This window comes from Hipposideros armiger, unplaced genomic scaffold (genome assembly GCF_001890085.2).
Source record: "Hipposideros armiger isolate ML-2016 unplaced genomic scaffold, ASM189008v1 scaffold_180, whole genome shotgun sequence".
NCBI lineage: Eukaryota > Metazoa > Chordata > Mammalia > Chiroptera > Hipposideridae > Hipposideros > Hipposideros armiger.
The window spans coordinates 624,332-640,347 of NW_017731530.1; the positions used below are offsets into that span (position 1 = coordinate 624,332).

The following is a 16,016-nucleotide window of genomic DNA, read 5'->3' on the forward strand; positions in this document are numbered from 1 at the left end:
AAAAACATCATTGTATTTAAAGGCAAACTCTCCTCAAAGTTGACTACTCTTTCCAAATCATTAAATGTTTTAACTGCCTCATTTAATAAAAAATAAACTAGATAATTGCTAAGAGAAATATAAAAATCACCTTCAATAATGTATTACCTGTCAAGGTCGGTATTCAGGCGCTCAAAATTTTTAATTACTCTAAGGACCTGGATATCCTGATTGTTGAAACAAGGTGGCAACAATCCATGAATATTCAATTGTTGTCTCTCTTCCAGGGTAAAAGCCAAGTCCTACAGAGAAAAAAATAATAATACTTTGAGGGGGGAAAAAAAAGACAAAAAAGCATGTATTTACACAAATAAAATCCAACAAGTATATGGAACTAAGAATCAGAAGATCTGGTATTACCCGAAACATGGCCATTGTGAGTAGATCATGTAATCTCTCAATACCTTAGTTTCTTCAACTTTAAATATTAGAATACTATATTTTCAGGTCTGTGTTGCTCACATACCATCAAGATAAAATTAGGTAATGTATAGGAGAAAAAATTTTGAACACATGCAAATGAAAGACATAAATATCATTATTAATGTCATTAAACATAAAAATGAATGTTATTATAAGAAATTTTTAAATTCTGAACATGAATAGGCTACCTATGACCTGCTGTCCTTCTCCCTATAAAATAAGTCAGGAAATGCCTTAAATATGATGGAGGCACCTGTCCCAACACTCTTCCTAACTTATTTCCTATTATTCTTTTTTTTTTTTTTTGAAAACTTATAAGAGTTTATTTGAACCAAACTGTCGACAATTGCCGGGAAGCAAAATCTCAACATATTGAGGAAATGCTCCGCAAAATGGCGGTTTGCAGCTTATTTTATACATAAAATCAAAGGAGGAAGGTTACATGAAATCCATTGGTGACAGATTAAGGGGGTGGGAGAGAGCAAAGCAGGGAAACCTCTGGGATTGGATACAAGTAAATTGGAAAGACAGGTACTTCTTTTACATAGGTGGGTGCAGGATAGCTAACAGCTTTTTCACAGCACAAAGAGATGGTAATCAGGAGATAAGCATGATAACCAGGAAATTTGCAGTTTCCAGCTCTGGTCCATAAAAAGGATTACTGACATTTCTAAGATGTTATCTTAGTTGCAGTAAAACAGAGAGGCCCACGGAACAGGCACAGACTAACTTTATGAAGGAAGCTAGAGATGTGACTTCCCACCATGGCCCACTTGGTTATGAAAGTTTTTATGCTCATGCCATCTTATGTGGTTTTTCAGTTTCCTGTGCTTGTCAGGTTTAACCTGTGGCCCTTTTTCCATCCACATTTCCTCCTTTTGGTCATAAATCAATCCGAAGGATGCACTGATGACCAACCTTTTGGTTAGATAGTGTGGTTCCACCTTGCTAGGAAGGCTCATTCCTAGGAAGTCTTAGTGTCAGTGTTTATCTTGCTGAATGTTGGACCATTGGGGGTGGGGCAAGACTATAAACTCAGATGAGTGAAGGCTGAATTATTTATTTAAAAGAATATGTGAGCAAATGGGAGACAGTCAGACCCTATATGTCTTCATTAAATATATTCTGGATCGTTTCTAATCTTTGAGCTATCATGATCTGAGTTTTTTCTCTGTTAGCCTTATGTTTTGTTTTTTTGCACCTAGTACAACATTTATCTCCTATTATTCTTATACAGTCCTAGCCACACAGAACTTCTCACCACTGCCTGAATACACCATGCCCTTTTATTCTTCCATGACACCATGGTCAAGAAGGTCTTTTTTCCCTGCCTCTCTGCCCTTCAAGCCTTACCTCAAATGTTCTCTAAAGCCTTCCCAGATTCACCCAGTATGTCCATTAGAACTCTATTATTATACCTATGTTATCAGTTTACATGAACACTGACTATATAAAACAATAGTAAAGAAACTATAAGGCTTGAAAACAAGCGGACAAAATAGAACTGATGGATTGATGCAAAAACCTAGAATGGACCTAAGAGATTTGCTGGGATATATAATAATACAAGGAAGGGTTAGTACTAGTGGAGAAACCCCAGTAGTCATTAATCTGGAAGATTGGAATAAGCAGTCCCCCTGGAGGAAAGTCTCCCCCTGGAGATACTGAAGCCCAAGAGGCCTCTCTGACTAGACTGTGACTGCCAAGCCTACGCATCTGGCAAAAGAGCACCAGCATGATGATGGACAGGTTCACTCATTATGACCACTGCTGATGTTTCTTAGACAACCTGGATGGGTAGAAATGTGTTCACTAACTTTGCAATTATGATTCTACAGCCATTTTCCTCTGCCCTGTAATTTCTTATGATGGCAAAATAGTGACTGCTGAGTCTTTGGGAAGTTTATTACTCTGGGAAAAGGACAATCTGGTTCATCCCAGAGGTTGACAGACCCTGATAGGTGAAACATGAACATGTCCAAACTCAGGAAGTAGGGGAAGGAGGTCAATGGATGAACAACTCTCTATTTCCTCTATTTTTTTAAATATGAATAGCCCGTTAATTCATGTCACTGATAAGGACATCAGGAAACAGAAGGAAAGCCTTATGTTTAATTAGACTCCTGGGTCAGGAGGCGGACTAAAGAAAGTCAAGTAGATTTGTCCATTGAATGACCCTTAGTGGAGTTCTCTAAGTTGCCTGCAGGAACTAGCTGGCACCAATGGCTCCGGAACCTGGAACCTCCGGTGCAAGATGTACACAATCTTGATTGCTTTATTTCTCAAAAGGTCTCCAAGTTCTATCAGCACAGCTGGTGTCCAGTTCCAAGGTGTTTTTCTCCACTACCAGCCACTCCACTGCAAAAGCCCGCATTATTACATGATCAGGTGGGGGTCCTCTGAAGCTCCAATATGTGTGGTCAGCAGTAGGATGGTCCCTTTCCTAGAGATTAATCCAGTGTGTCCCGCTGTGCCTGGCCCAATCACCCTCTCCTGGATGCCTGGAGAACAGCAGCCCAGTGCAGCCAGTCAGTTCTTCGCCCAGGAGTATCAGCACGTACCAGGTGTTGCCAGAACCTTTTGCACGCCATTTTCTTTTTCATGTGTGGTTTGTGTCCCCATACCAGAATGCCAATGCCATAGGTCAGAGAATTTTGTCCTTTTTTGCCACTGCTTTATCCTTAGTGCTTAGCACAGTACTAACATAGATTTCAGTAATTTGCTGCATAAACAACAAAAAGTTTTAAATATTTCATTTTAGAGACTTATATTAACATTTTAACAATAAAACTGCTGCTCAGAAAACTGATTAGCATGTTAATTCTGATAAAATTGCAGTAAAATTTAAAAAAAAACAGAAAGGGATATTTCATGAAAAAGTAACTATACAATAGAAGGCATAGTTCACTTGTTAAGGATGTAACTGGGGAGACTAATCACTTAAGCCAAAATGTCATGAAATAACTCCTTGGAATGAAACAGAATTATGTACAGTAATATATATGAAAAAGAAGGGAACCTCAATACATTTTTCTCTAACTTGAAAATATGTAAATTAAAAATGGGGAAAAAGCTAGGCTAAGTTAAGGTCTCTAAAATACATGAATATACATGAAGAAGCAGTAATGATTCTGGATGATATGCCTTGAAAATATTAATTAATATTCTGAGAATAAGGCTTATCAAAAGTACTAAACTACGCTACTTCATTCACTTAAAATTAATAATGGCTCTTAATCATTTATTGATGTAGTTAGCCAGTCTTTTTACATAAATTTTCCAATGTCTGGTCTGATCTGAAACTAATTCCTCAATCTAACAGATCTCCCACATCTTATGCCATGTATATATAATGCCATCTGTATATCTTTTGATATCCTTTGATATTTAGTAACTGCAAACTCCCATTCACTATTAGCCAAATTTTCCAAGACATAGTAAAGTGCCAATTCAACTCTTAAAAAAAGAAATTAAAAAAAAACAAAACCTAGGACTTAAAAATCTGGAAATGGGCCAAGTTAAAGTCCTATGATTGGGTTCATATTTTATGACTACCCTTTATGATATTTTTAAAAAATCAATGAATAAGTAAACTTAAACCTTAAAATCCCTGAAAAGTTAAATATATGGCATGATTTCATTTAAACCACAGTTTTTAAAAATGACACATCAATGTCATTCCTACCAACCTACAGCTTCCCAAAAAGTACTCAGAGAAACAATAAGTGGAATTTTGAACCATTTAACAATCCTGGCTCTATATTTCATTTGTTCATACTAACATAGACATATTAATACAGATATATTTTGTAGAAATTTATAAACAAGTCAGTTATGTCTAAAATTTGGCAGTGAAATTCTAGCTTCATACATTCTCCTTATTAAAAGCTGAGGTAACATGCAACTGTTTCAAAGGATTTTTACCTTAGGGTTATCCTTCAGGGACTATCCAACAAAGGATACTGTATCCAAAGTATACATGCAAGTTCTAACTTTCATTTGATTTCTACTGAGTCTTTCATGTAGTTGAAAAGCTTAGCCATCTATATACATATTAGGTTTCCAGACCACCTATAATTCTAATTCCCTAGGAGTTCTCATACACTCTGAGCTCAACCCTGGTTTTCTCCTTTTCTGTCTTCCTTTTACTTTCCCTACTCCTTCAAAAAGCTTTTGGACTAGATCCCTCGACGGCAGAATGGTATGTTGTTTCACTGCTGAGGGCAGCAAACAGGACAACTATTCTTCTGGACTCTACTCATTAATCTATGGATATCTTCTTGAGGAAACTGAGACTATCAAACAGAAATGAAAACAAAATTCCTGGCATAACAGGAGACTTATATTAGAAACTATGTTTGCACAGAGCACACATAACTGAGAAAGAAACTTTGTCCTGAGTAATTTATTAGAAACTATTACCATTAAGAACAAAACATATATATTCCATATTCTGCACTAACTGTCTTTAATGTTTTTAAATTGACTTTAAAGCAGGCATTCAAGATCAACTTGGTTTGACAATGAGACATATTGTTGTAGGCGGCTGTTCGGTACATTTTTGGTATATTACAGGTTGCAATAATCCATATGCTTTAAATTTGCATGCATATTTCACCAGCAAACTTGTATTCATGGAAACAGGATAAGTCTAAAGAGCATATTTTTGGATTTAGATCCAAGTTTGGTTCACAAGTAGACATTATTCAACACTATGATTTTGAGTAAGTGTTTGGGGTTAAATGGAGACTCTCCTCAATTTTTGTCTACTAAATAAGAGTAATCAAACATTTATGGAACACACAGTGTATGTTATTTGTGTCTCATTTGGCTTTTGGGAAGATAAAAATGAAACCAGGGATTTTTGCATCCTATGTAAATTATAAAGTATTATATAAATTCTTATGTTACTAATAATAAGTTTTAAAATGACTTTTATTCTTCATACCCTGATATTGTCAGAAAGTCGAATTTAAGAATCAGTTTTGGGCTGGCCGAGTGGCTCAGTTGGTTAAGAGCTCGCTCAAGAGTTTGAGCTCTGAGCAACAGCGGTTTGAGTCCCTGCCTGAGCTGAGCAGCCGCTGACCTGAAAGAATCAGTTTTAAGAGACCCAGTCAGTACTTTTTGTGATGATCCAACTTAGCTCCCTACCAGAGGTTATTAGCCTAAGGTCCATGGACCTAATCACAGACTCTCAAGGAATCAGTGGATATAATTCAGGCGTCTTTAAATGTGGATATCTTGTTTCACTAACTCTATTTCCTTCCATTATAAAAGAAGGCAATAAAGAGAAACAGTAGTGCTTCCTGTGACTCTCATAAATAGAAATAACAAATATTTTCCTCTAACATTACATTTGTGGCACATATCTTGATATATCATTTATATTTATCATTACTTTGAAATTAACAGTAGTTTTAGACCCCAAATAAGATTTAGAACATAAATAGGCACACAGGCTAATCATGTCAATGATCTTCCTAGGATCTCTTTAAAAAATAAAATTTTATGTTACATTGCTCAGATTTAAATATGTTGTCTTGCCATTTAAGTCTTACAATACCACACATTTTTAAATATTTTGATATCTATATTTCATTATAATTTGTTTCTTTTATAATACTATGTGTTCCATTTATTTTAAACCATTGTTTTAAGGAGTCCACAGACATCACTAAATTTCCAGGAGGGGACTTCTGGCACAAAATATATTAAGAGCTGTTGCAGAAAACTATGCTTCAGTTTCCTCAGGGATGTATATATACTTCATATGTCAATATGATATTCCCAGAAACACCACAAGATGGCTTTCTTACTTCAGATCCACAGTTGAGATTTTTCAGAGATGTTTTGTCTCCTCTTACAGTTACTTTATGGGAGACTGTGAAGCTCTCTGTATTGGTCAGGGGTCTCCAGAGAGACAGTGCCAATAGGATGTATGTGCATACATCATGTATGAAGAAACTGACTTAAGGAATTGGCTCATACAATTATGGAGGCTGACAAGCTTCTGAATCTGACTGAAGTCAGCAAGATGGAGACCCAGAAGAACCAATGAGGTAGTTCCAGTCCAAGTCCAAAGACCTGGGAAACCAGGAGAGCTGATGGTATAGTCTGAAGGCCAATAGGCTCGAGACCCAGGAAGAGCCAATGTTTCAGTTCACGTCCAAAGGTAGGAAAAAAAAATGATGTCACAGCTTGAAGGCAGTCAGGCAAGAGGGGTTGCCTCTTACTCAGAGGCGGGTCAGCCTTTGGTTCTAGTCAAGCCTTCAACTGATTGAATGAGGCCCACCTACATTAGGGAGGGAAGTTGGCTTTGCTCAGTCTACCAATTCAAATCTTAATCTCATCCATAAACACTCTCACAGACATACCCAGAATAATATTTGACAAACTGTCTGGACACCCAGTGGCCAAACTGAAAGTTGACACATAAAATTTATCATATTCACCAAAATTTTCAGTAAGTATTTTTTGAGTGAATGCTCACAATACTTACCGGTACTAAACCAATGAAACTGACATATCAAGTATGGTCCATAGTCTCATGAAACCTATGATCTAGAGAATTTAACAGGATATTATATAAATAGCTACACAAATAGCTATAAAATAACAATGTGATCATTACAGGAAGAAAATGGAAAGCTTAAGATCTAACTTAATTTAGGGGTTAAAAGGGAAGAACGCACTGAGCAGTGATGTTAAAATAAGGTCTGAAGGACAAATAGAAGAGGAGTTGACCAGGAGAAAACCTAAGGGTGGTAGTGAGGAAACAGCAGGGGCATAAGCCCTGATGCACAGAAGCTTGGCTTCTGGGAGAAAGCATTGGGGAGGAAACTGCATCAACTGAGGGAAGAATGCTGAAAGGTAACACTGAGAACCAGGCAGGCACCAGAGCAGGCAAGTCCTTGTTAGCCAGGTAACGTTTTAAACATTATCCTAAAACTCATGGGAAGACCTACTTCTTTTCCTGACTAGTCATACCATTTCGTGAAAATGCTACAAGTGAGTCAACAGCACTCACCCCACAGTATTTGCTACTCACCATATTAAGGAATCCCTACTAAGGCTAGCTCAGTTAAGAAAGCGAAAGCAATGCTTGAGAACCAGTTTCAGAGTACCGGGCAGACAACAGAGGGTTCGGTCTGGGATGCTGATTCTCAATCTGTTTTCCATGTCTCCGTATGATTCACATACACACTCCTAACTGCAACATTTCTCTTTATATACCTCCTACCCACCACACTAAGGGCATACCTGATTCCTGCCCTATATTAATAACATTTATGAAAATTAACTTTAAAAAAAATACACTTCATACAATATTTCTAGTATATAATAGAAACACTGGTCACCGGAAGCAGTAGTTACCTATTAATAGGGAAGGGGAATCAGCTAGCTGAGGTACAGAAGTGGGAGGGAGACAAACTTTTCACATTTTTGTATATTTTATACAGTAAATCTGTAGGCTATTAAAAATATTAAGAACTATTAAACCCATTTATCTCAACCTCCAAGAATATCATGATCGTATTATTTACATTTGTTACATCTTTATCCTTACGTTTCTGGCAGCTCTGGCTATGGCAGAGACTGCTAATTGCTTGCCACAACATCTGTTCTTCCCTTCCTCCCCTAATATTAGAGTAAGAGAACTCTAATATTATTCGGGGCAGTAATATATCAGATAAACGACTACAATTCCAGACTCCCCTATAGTTACGTTACCATGGGCAGAAAGAACAGGGCAGCGGGGAGAGAGGGGGATGGAAAAGAAGGAGATGAGATCATTCTTAAGAAAAGGTGCCACTGCCAGACCGTCCAGAACTAGATTTTGGTGACTCGGGAAGCCATCTTGCCCCTTGCCTAAAGTTCACTAAAGTTCACCTGTAGTAACTTTAATGGAATATAATACTATTAGCATTGCCGGTAGGGAAAAATCTCCATGACAGTTCCGACAAGGGTCAGGTCAAATAAGGACAAGGGATTCCCACCAGCTGATAGGAAGTAGTCAGCGAGGACCCACCTGGGAATGCCTATAGCACCGAAATCTTATTTTGCGCCCTCATTCTAATAAAATCCTAAGCCTCATTGTTCTTTGGTGCAGTTGTTCTTGATTGCCCACTCCCACTATTTTGGAAGTGTACTCTCTTCCTTTATTTTAATAAGTCCTCTGCTTGTTTGGCTTTGTCAGTATGTCCTTGAATTCTTTCCTGGGACATTCACCAAGAACGCATTTTCTGCAAGCAGTTAGATATGGCCCATACAACTGACTTCTATACACTGACATGTAAGTAGAAGTGTTGTGTGAGATATGAGGAAGTCTCCTTAAAGAGAGCTGACTTCACTGGAAAGTGGGTCTTCTTGTGTTTCTCTCATTTCTTCCAGCAGCCACCTTAGAATGTATATATAATATCTATAGACCTATATAGTCAGTTAGGGCCATGACGTGATCTTGAAGACAGAAGAGCAATGTTCCTGATGACTCTGTGGACCCACCAAACAGCCCTAGGCTGTCAATCTCTGATTGCCTTCACATGAGAAGTAACCTGTATTTTAATTAAGTCATTGTTATTTTGTTTTTTGTGATATGTAGCAAAATCTAACCCTAAATGATACACTGGTCATCCTTTACCCACTAAATGAAAGAGATTCTCCAACACACACCCAACAGCATATTCATTCATCCCACAAGGTGGAATATGACCTGAGGAGAGGTTGTAGCAATATCTGGAAGGTAGAACAGAGCTATAAGAAGGTGACTTCAAGAATTATTCCACATTTATCCATTCAGTGAACTTTTACAGAATATTACTCACTAAATTCCAGGTCCTATGTGCAAATAGGTTGAAAGATAAAGCAACAATACAAAACAGCATAATACCACTACCCACCCTCCACCAAGGAATTCTGAAATGTGTAGCTTCTGTAGTATTTTCTCCATCATAGCATGAAGAGGAATAGAACTGCAGTATATAGATATTAAAAAGCCAACATCTTTCTAAATCCTTAGAATACAGAAATTGTATAACTTATGGAGAGTTCTTATCTAACATGAACCATTTTCCACATAATAACATTTATTAATATTGATTTGGCTACAGCAAATAAGTACTCAGTAAAATGGGGGGAAATTTTTAATATACATGAGAGCTGATTCCCTGATTTTTCCCCCTGAAACTTAAAATCAAGTTAGACTGAGTTTCACACATTCCCACCTTAAAAATAACAATCTAAGGGTTTTGGTTCTGAACAAGATGAAGTCAGCACACTTTATCTTGTCTCTCCCAATGAATCCAACTATAAACCTCGTACACAATACATTGAGCAGCTATCTGAAGACTCTGAAAAGTAAATGGCAACAGGAGAACTGGGGAAGAAGACCAGAATCCAAAGTACCACCAAATCAGTGATGAGTTTTCTGGAGTTTTGCCCTCCTCTGTAATCACCTGGCCTTGACTCAAAAAGCAGCACAAAGGCTGCATGTGCAACTGAGTGCAGACAAAAAAAGTTCCAAGAAAAGCTTTCTCTTTCTGGTCTAAGAATCAGGAAAAGGGACTCTTAAAGGTCACCTAAGAGGGAATTCCACCATTATTTTCCATCTTCTCCAGCCCCAGACCCAAGGCAATCCCATAGTGGGTTGCAGAAGCATGGGTACCACAAATGCCTAAAATTCCGAGCTAGGAAAAACATTCCTTTTTTTAAATTAAATTTATTGGGGTAACACTGGTTAGTAAAATTATATAGGTTTCATTCTTTTCAAAGCATTCTTTTTAATCTGAGGAGCCATGGTCCCAAGATCGTGGGTCAAATACCTGTGTTTTTGTTTTTTTTCTCTCTATCTTCCAGTCACTTGGCCTCAGATCAAATGCAGCTGAAGGAAGTCCACAGCAGAGCGAGGAAACTAAAAGTTCCATTTTTCTGGCTAGTGGACTGGTAACTAGTATCAGAGAGATCACAGAGAGAAGAGAACTCAAGAGAGCAATCCCCTAAAGATGTACTGTATTTCCCCAGGTATAAGACGCACCCTTTTTCGAAAAATTTGGGGTCTAAAAACTGGGTGAGTCTTATACAGTGGTTGTAGATTTTTTTTTACTTGCATTTCCCGCTTTTTTTGTGATTGTTTTTTTTTTTGCACTCATACAACCACTGTATAAGACGCATCAAGTTTTTAGACGCCAAATTTTTCAAAAAAGGGTACGTCTTATACATGGGGAAATACATATATGAACTCCTGGGCTCACCTCTGAGCTATGTACATATAGATTGACCTTAAACAGCATACCAAAGGCTTTGAGAACCAAACATGGAATAAATCACGACACAGATCCCACACTGGCCACTGGCTGGTACACATGATGAACAGATCCAAACAGCAGTACAAAGTAGGCTTTGAAAACAAAATTAACATTGGAAATCAAACTCACAGACGGTGGATCCAACTTGGGAACTGATCTAACCAGATTGAGTGACTTCTAAAAAGAACAGTATTCCCCTTAGGGTTCAACTAAAACTTAGAAACTTATACTAAGCAAATGTCCAGGATACAGGCAAAAATCCCTCAGCATACAAAAAAACAGGAAAATGTTAACTCTCAAAAGAAAAGAAAATTTAAAAATACACCAATCCCGATAAGATGCAAGTAATAGAGTTATTAAAGAGTTAAAATTAGCTATTATAATCATTCCCTGAACCACAAGGGCAAAGTCTTTTGAAACGACTAGAAGATACAAAGTCTTGGCCAAAAACTTAAACTATAAAAAATAAAATTTAGAAATGAAAAATACAGAATGGAGATGTGACAGCAAAGAGTCAGTGAACTAGAAGATGGACTATTAGAAATTAGTAAATCTATAAAATAAAGAGAAAAAAAGACTGGGAGGAAAAAAGTCAAAGCTTCAGGTACCTGTGGGACAATACCGAAAGGCCTGCATATTTATCAGCAGAATCCCTAAAAGAGAGAATGAAAAAATTCTTGGAGAAATAATGGCTAAAAACTTATCAATTTTGAGACAAGACATAAAATTACAAATTCAAGAAGCTCAGCAAACCCTAAGAAAATGAACTCAAAGAAATCCAAACCCAGAAAAATTATATGCAAAATTGTGAAAACTAAAAACAAAAGAAAAAACAAACAAAACACATCTTTAAATGAGCCAGAGAAAAATGACAACAATTCTAATGACTGCAGATTTCTCACCAGAAACAAGGGAAGCCAGGAGGAAGAGAAATGGCATTTTAAAGTGTTGAAGGAAATCAACTGTTAACCCAGAATTCTATAACTGGTGAAAATATCCTTTAGAAATGAAAGTGAAATAAAGACATTCTCAAATGAAGGAAAACTAATAAATTGGTCTCCAGCAAATCTGCTCTAAAAGAAATGCTAAAGAAAATTATTTAGATGGAAGGAAAAATGATACCTGAGGAAAACTTGGAACATCAGGAATGAAAGAAAAGCAACAGAAATGGTAAATATCTAGGTAACTATAATAGAGCATAGTTTCCCTCTTAAATTTTTAAAAATATGTATGATTGTTAAAATAAAAAATTATAAACTTTACGTTAAATTATTACATAAAAACTCATATAATTCAAAAGCTAAGAAAAAACATAACTTGATTAAAAAAGGACAAAGGACCTGAATAGATATTTTCCAAAGAAGACATACAAATGGCCACAGGTATTGAAAAAGTGTTCAACATCACTAATCATCAGGGGAACGCAAATCAAAACCACAATGAGACATCACCTCACACCTGTTAGAATGGTTATTATCCAACAGACAATAAATAACAAGTGTTGACAAGGATGTGCAGAAAAGGGAACCCTTGTGCACTATTGGTGGAAATGTAAATTGGTGCAGCCACTATGGAAAACAGTATGTAGGCTCCTCAAAAAATTAAAAATAGAACTACCATATGACCCAGCAATTCTACTTCTTGGTATTTATCTAAAGAAAACAAAAACACTAACTCGAAAGGATATATACACCCTCATGTTCATGGTAACATTATTTACAATAGCCAAAATATGGAAACAACCTAAGTGTCCACTGATGGATGAATGGATAAAGAAAATATGGTGCATGTGTGTACACACACACACACACACACACACACACACACACACACACAATGGAATATTATTCAGCCATATAAAAAAAGGAAATCTTGTGGTTTATGACAACATGAGTGGGCCCCATGAGGGCATTAAGCTAAGTGAATTCAAAGACAAATACTATATCATCTCACTTATATGTGGAATCTAAAAAAAAAAAAAACAAACAAGCTTATAGATACAGAAAAAGAAGGCTGGGAGTGGGAGCAAAATGGATGAACATGGTCAAAAAGTACAAACTTTTAGTTATGAAATAAATAAGTCATGGTGAGTACAGTTAATATTACTGGATTGCATATTTGAAAGTTGCTAAAAGAGTAAATCTTAAAAATTCTCATCACAAGAAAAAAAATTTGTAAAACTATGTCCGGTGATAGACGTTAACTAGGCTTATTGTGGTGATCATTTTGCAATATATACAAATGTCAAGTTATTATGATGTATACCAGAAACTAAGTGTGTTATATGTCAATTACATCTCATTTTTTAAAATTTATGTAAGACATGTATGGAGATATAAGTGGATAAAATAAATATAATAACATAAACAAAGAAAAGTAGTAATACCTGTATGATGGTAAAGTTTCTAAATTCCAATTGAAATGATAAAATGTTCATTTGAAGTACACTGTGAAAGTTATGTGTATCATAATTCCTACAGCAAGTGCTAAACATAAAAGACTATACAAAGAGACATTGTCAAAACTCAACAGGTAAATTAAATGGTGGACAGAAATCCAAACATACCAATAATTACATTAATTGTAAATGGTCTAAACACAGAAATTAAAAGACAGATACCATCATAAGTTGGCAACAAGCAAAACTGTCTGATTCGATCATTATAGCCTCTCACCTACATGCTCCTTGTAAGGACCCAGGAAATGTTGACCTTAACCTCTGACTCCAAAGGTCACCATTTCCAGCTCTTCCCTATGACTTATATCATTAGATCTTTCAAACCAGTAATGTCTCTATGTTGTTTATTAAGCTTTGAATCTCAAAGGAGAATTATAATACTTCTTTGCATTTTCCAAATTTCTCAATGATTTGTGAAAAAAATCTCTCATAAACTTTGGGAGAAATATGAGGAATTCCTGTAAGGAAAGTTTTTTGGTCCCTTTGATGTGTCCTGCACTGAATGAGATATGTTAAAGGTTTTCTATTATTAGTTTGTTTATTTCTCTTTGCATGTCCTGCAGTGTCTTTTTTGTAAAACTCACCTGATCTGGTCCCCAATGACTTCTTTCTTTACCTGAAGATAAAGGAAATATTGAAAGGAAGACATTTTGATGACATTCAGAATATCAAGGGTAATATGACAACAGCTCTGATGGCCATTTCAGAAAAAAAGTTCCAAAATTGCTTTGAAGGGTGGACTAGGCACTGGCATCAGTGCGTAGCTTCTCCAGGGGAGTACTTCAAAGGTGACCATAGTGATATTGAGCAATGAGGTATGTAGCACTTTTTCTAGGATGAGTTCATGAACTTTAATAGTCACACCTTGTAAGTGTATTAGTTTACTAAGGCTGCCATAACATAGTACCAGGCTGGGTGGTTAAAACAACAGAAATTTATTTTCTCACAGTTCTGGAGGCTGGAGGTCCAAGATTCAGGTGTTGGCAAGGTTGCTTACATTCTAGGCTTCTCTTCATTGCCTTACAGGTGTCTATCTGCTCCCTTTGTCTTCACTTGGTCTTTCCTCTGAGTGTCCTAATCTCTTCTTCTTATAAAGACACAAGTCATACTGGATGAAGGCCTACCCTAAAGACCTGATTTTAACTGAATTACATCCTTAAAGACCTATTTTCAAATATGGTCATATTCTGAGATACTGGGGATTAAGACTTTAATATATGACTTTTGGGGGGAAACAATTCAGCCAATAACAATATGTTCACATATACAAGTATATTATGTATATGTGTACTATGTCAAAATAAAAAAAGTTGCAAATATCTTAGAGGTCTCTCAATAGCCGATTTAAATGTATTTTAATTTATTCTAAACTTAAGAGTCCTAGCCCTAATATTATCATAAAGTCTTAGGACTCCTTCAGTCTCCACATCTCAGGTCTTAATATAACAGTTCAGAATTTAACTACCCCAGAGATATTCATAATGTAATTATGAACATTCATATGAACATGCAAGTACTTTTGCTGATGTTCTTACTCAACCATTACCTGATTATAAAAAAACAATCCTAGTGTTTTAGGTATAGGGTTTATTAGTATAGAAACTCGAATTAATAGTTATAATCGCATCTTTTTTGAGAACATTCACTATTCATTATTACACTGACTTCCCAAACTACCAGATTAAACTATAGAAACTTAAAGATATAGTGTCTCTCTTCTCTCTTTAAACTCAAAGGCCTCAAGTATCTGAAAACAGCTTAGTCCAGGAGAAGATATATCTTCAGGCCTAAGGGAAAATACTGATGTAATAAATCCTCTAAATTCATTTAAGGCAATGATTCTTTGTTTAAAATATACAGGCACACCTACTGCAGGTTCAGTCCAGACCACCACAATAAAGCGAATCTCCTAATAGTGCCAGATGTGATCTTTTTGTTGATGGAGGAGCCTTGCCTTCAATTTGTAAAACACACATCTGCGGGGCACAATAAAGCAAAGCGCAGTAATATGCAATAAAACAAGGTATGCCTGTACTACATTATATACCTTAAGCTAAAAACTGGTGAAAATTAACATATAAGCCATAAAATATTTTAAATACCATTGTAAGAATACAAACAACCACGCTTTACATTTAGGCCCCATGTCTTACGAAAATTTCTTAATCATTTAAGTTAGAACCATTCGCAAATTAGTTCTACTTAATTGTAAGATATCTGATGATCAATTCTGGATCCATACACTGTTAGCACAGTTTGCTGAGCTGGCTCGAGAACATAAAATACATAGTGAAGTAATGAATAGGCCAAATCAGGCAATCCTGAGTCTACAAATGTTCCCCCGTATCCACGGTTTCGTTTTCGGTGGTTTGAGTTACCCACAGTCAACAGTGGTCTGAAAATATTAAATAGAAAATTCCAGAAATAAACGATTCATAAGTTTTAACTTGTTCATCATTCTGAGTAGTGTGACAAAATCTCAAGAGGCCACTCTTCCACTGGGGACATAAATCACCACCCCTTTGTATATGCTCCCGGCCCCTTAGTCACTCAGAGTCATCTAGGTTATGAGTTCAAGTAACCCTTATTTTACTAAATAACAGCCCCAAATCACAACAGTAGTAATACTGGCAATTCAGATATGCCAAAGAAATCTGTAAAGTGCCTCCTTTAATTGAAAAGATAGGTATGTATAGTAAAAAACATAGTATAAATATGGTTCAGTTCTACCCAATCTTTCAGGCATCCACTGGGGGTCTTGGAGCATATCCCCTGTGGGTAAGGAGGAACTACAT

At 36.4% G+C, this 16,016-nt stretch overlaps 1 protein-coding gene across 1 annotated transcript in view; it reads right to left on the reverse strand.

Moving 5' to 3' along the window:
* The window catches only part of ME1 (malic enzyme 1), a 187,939-nt gene that overhangs the window by 166,300 nt on the left and 5,623 nt on the right, over positions 1–16,016 (reverse strand). The window contains exon 2 of the mRNA XM_019652469.1: positions 148–281. Within this exon, the coding sequence (XP_019508014.1) occupies positions 148–281 (134 nt within the window). The remainder of the gene's footprint in view (positions 1–147; positions 282–16,016) is intronic.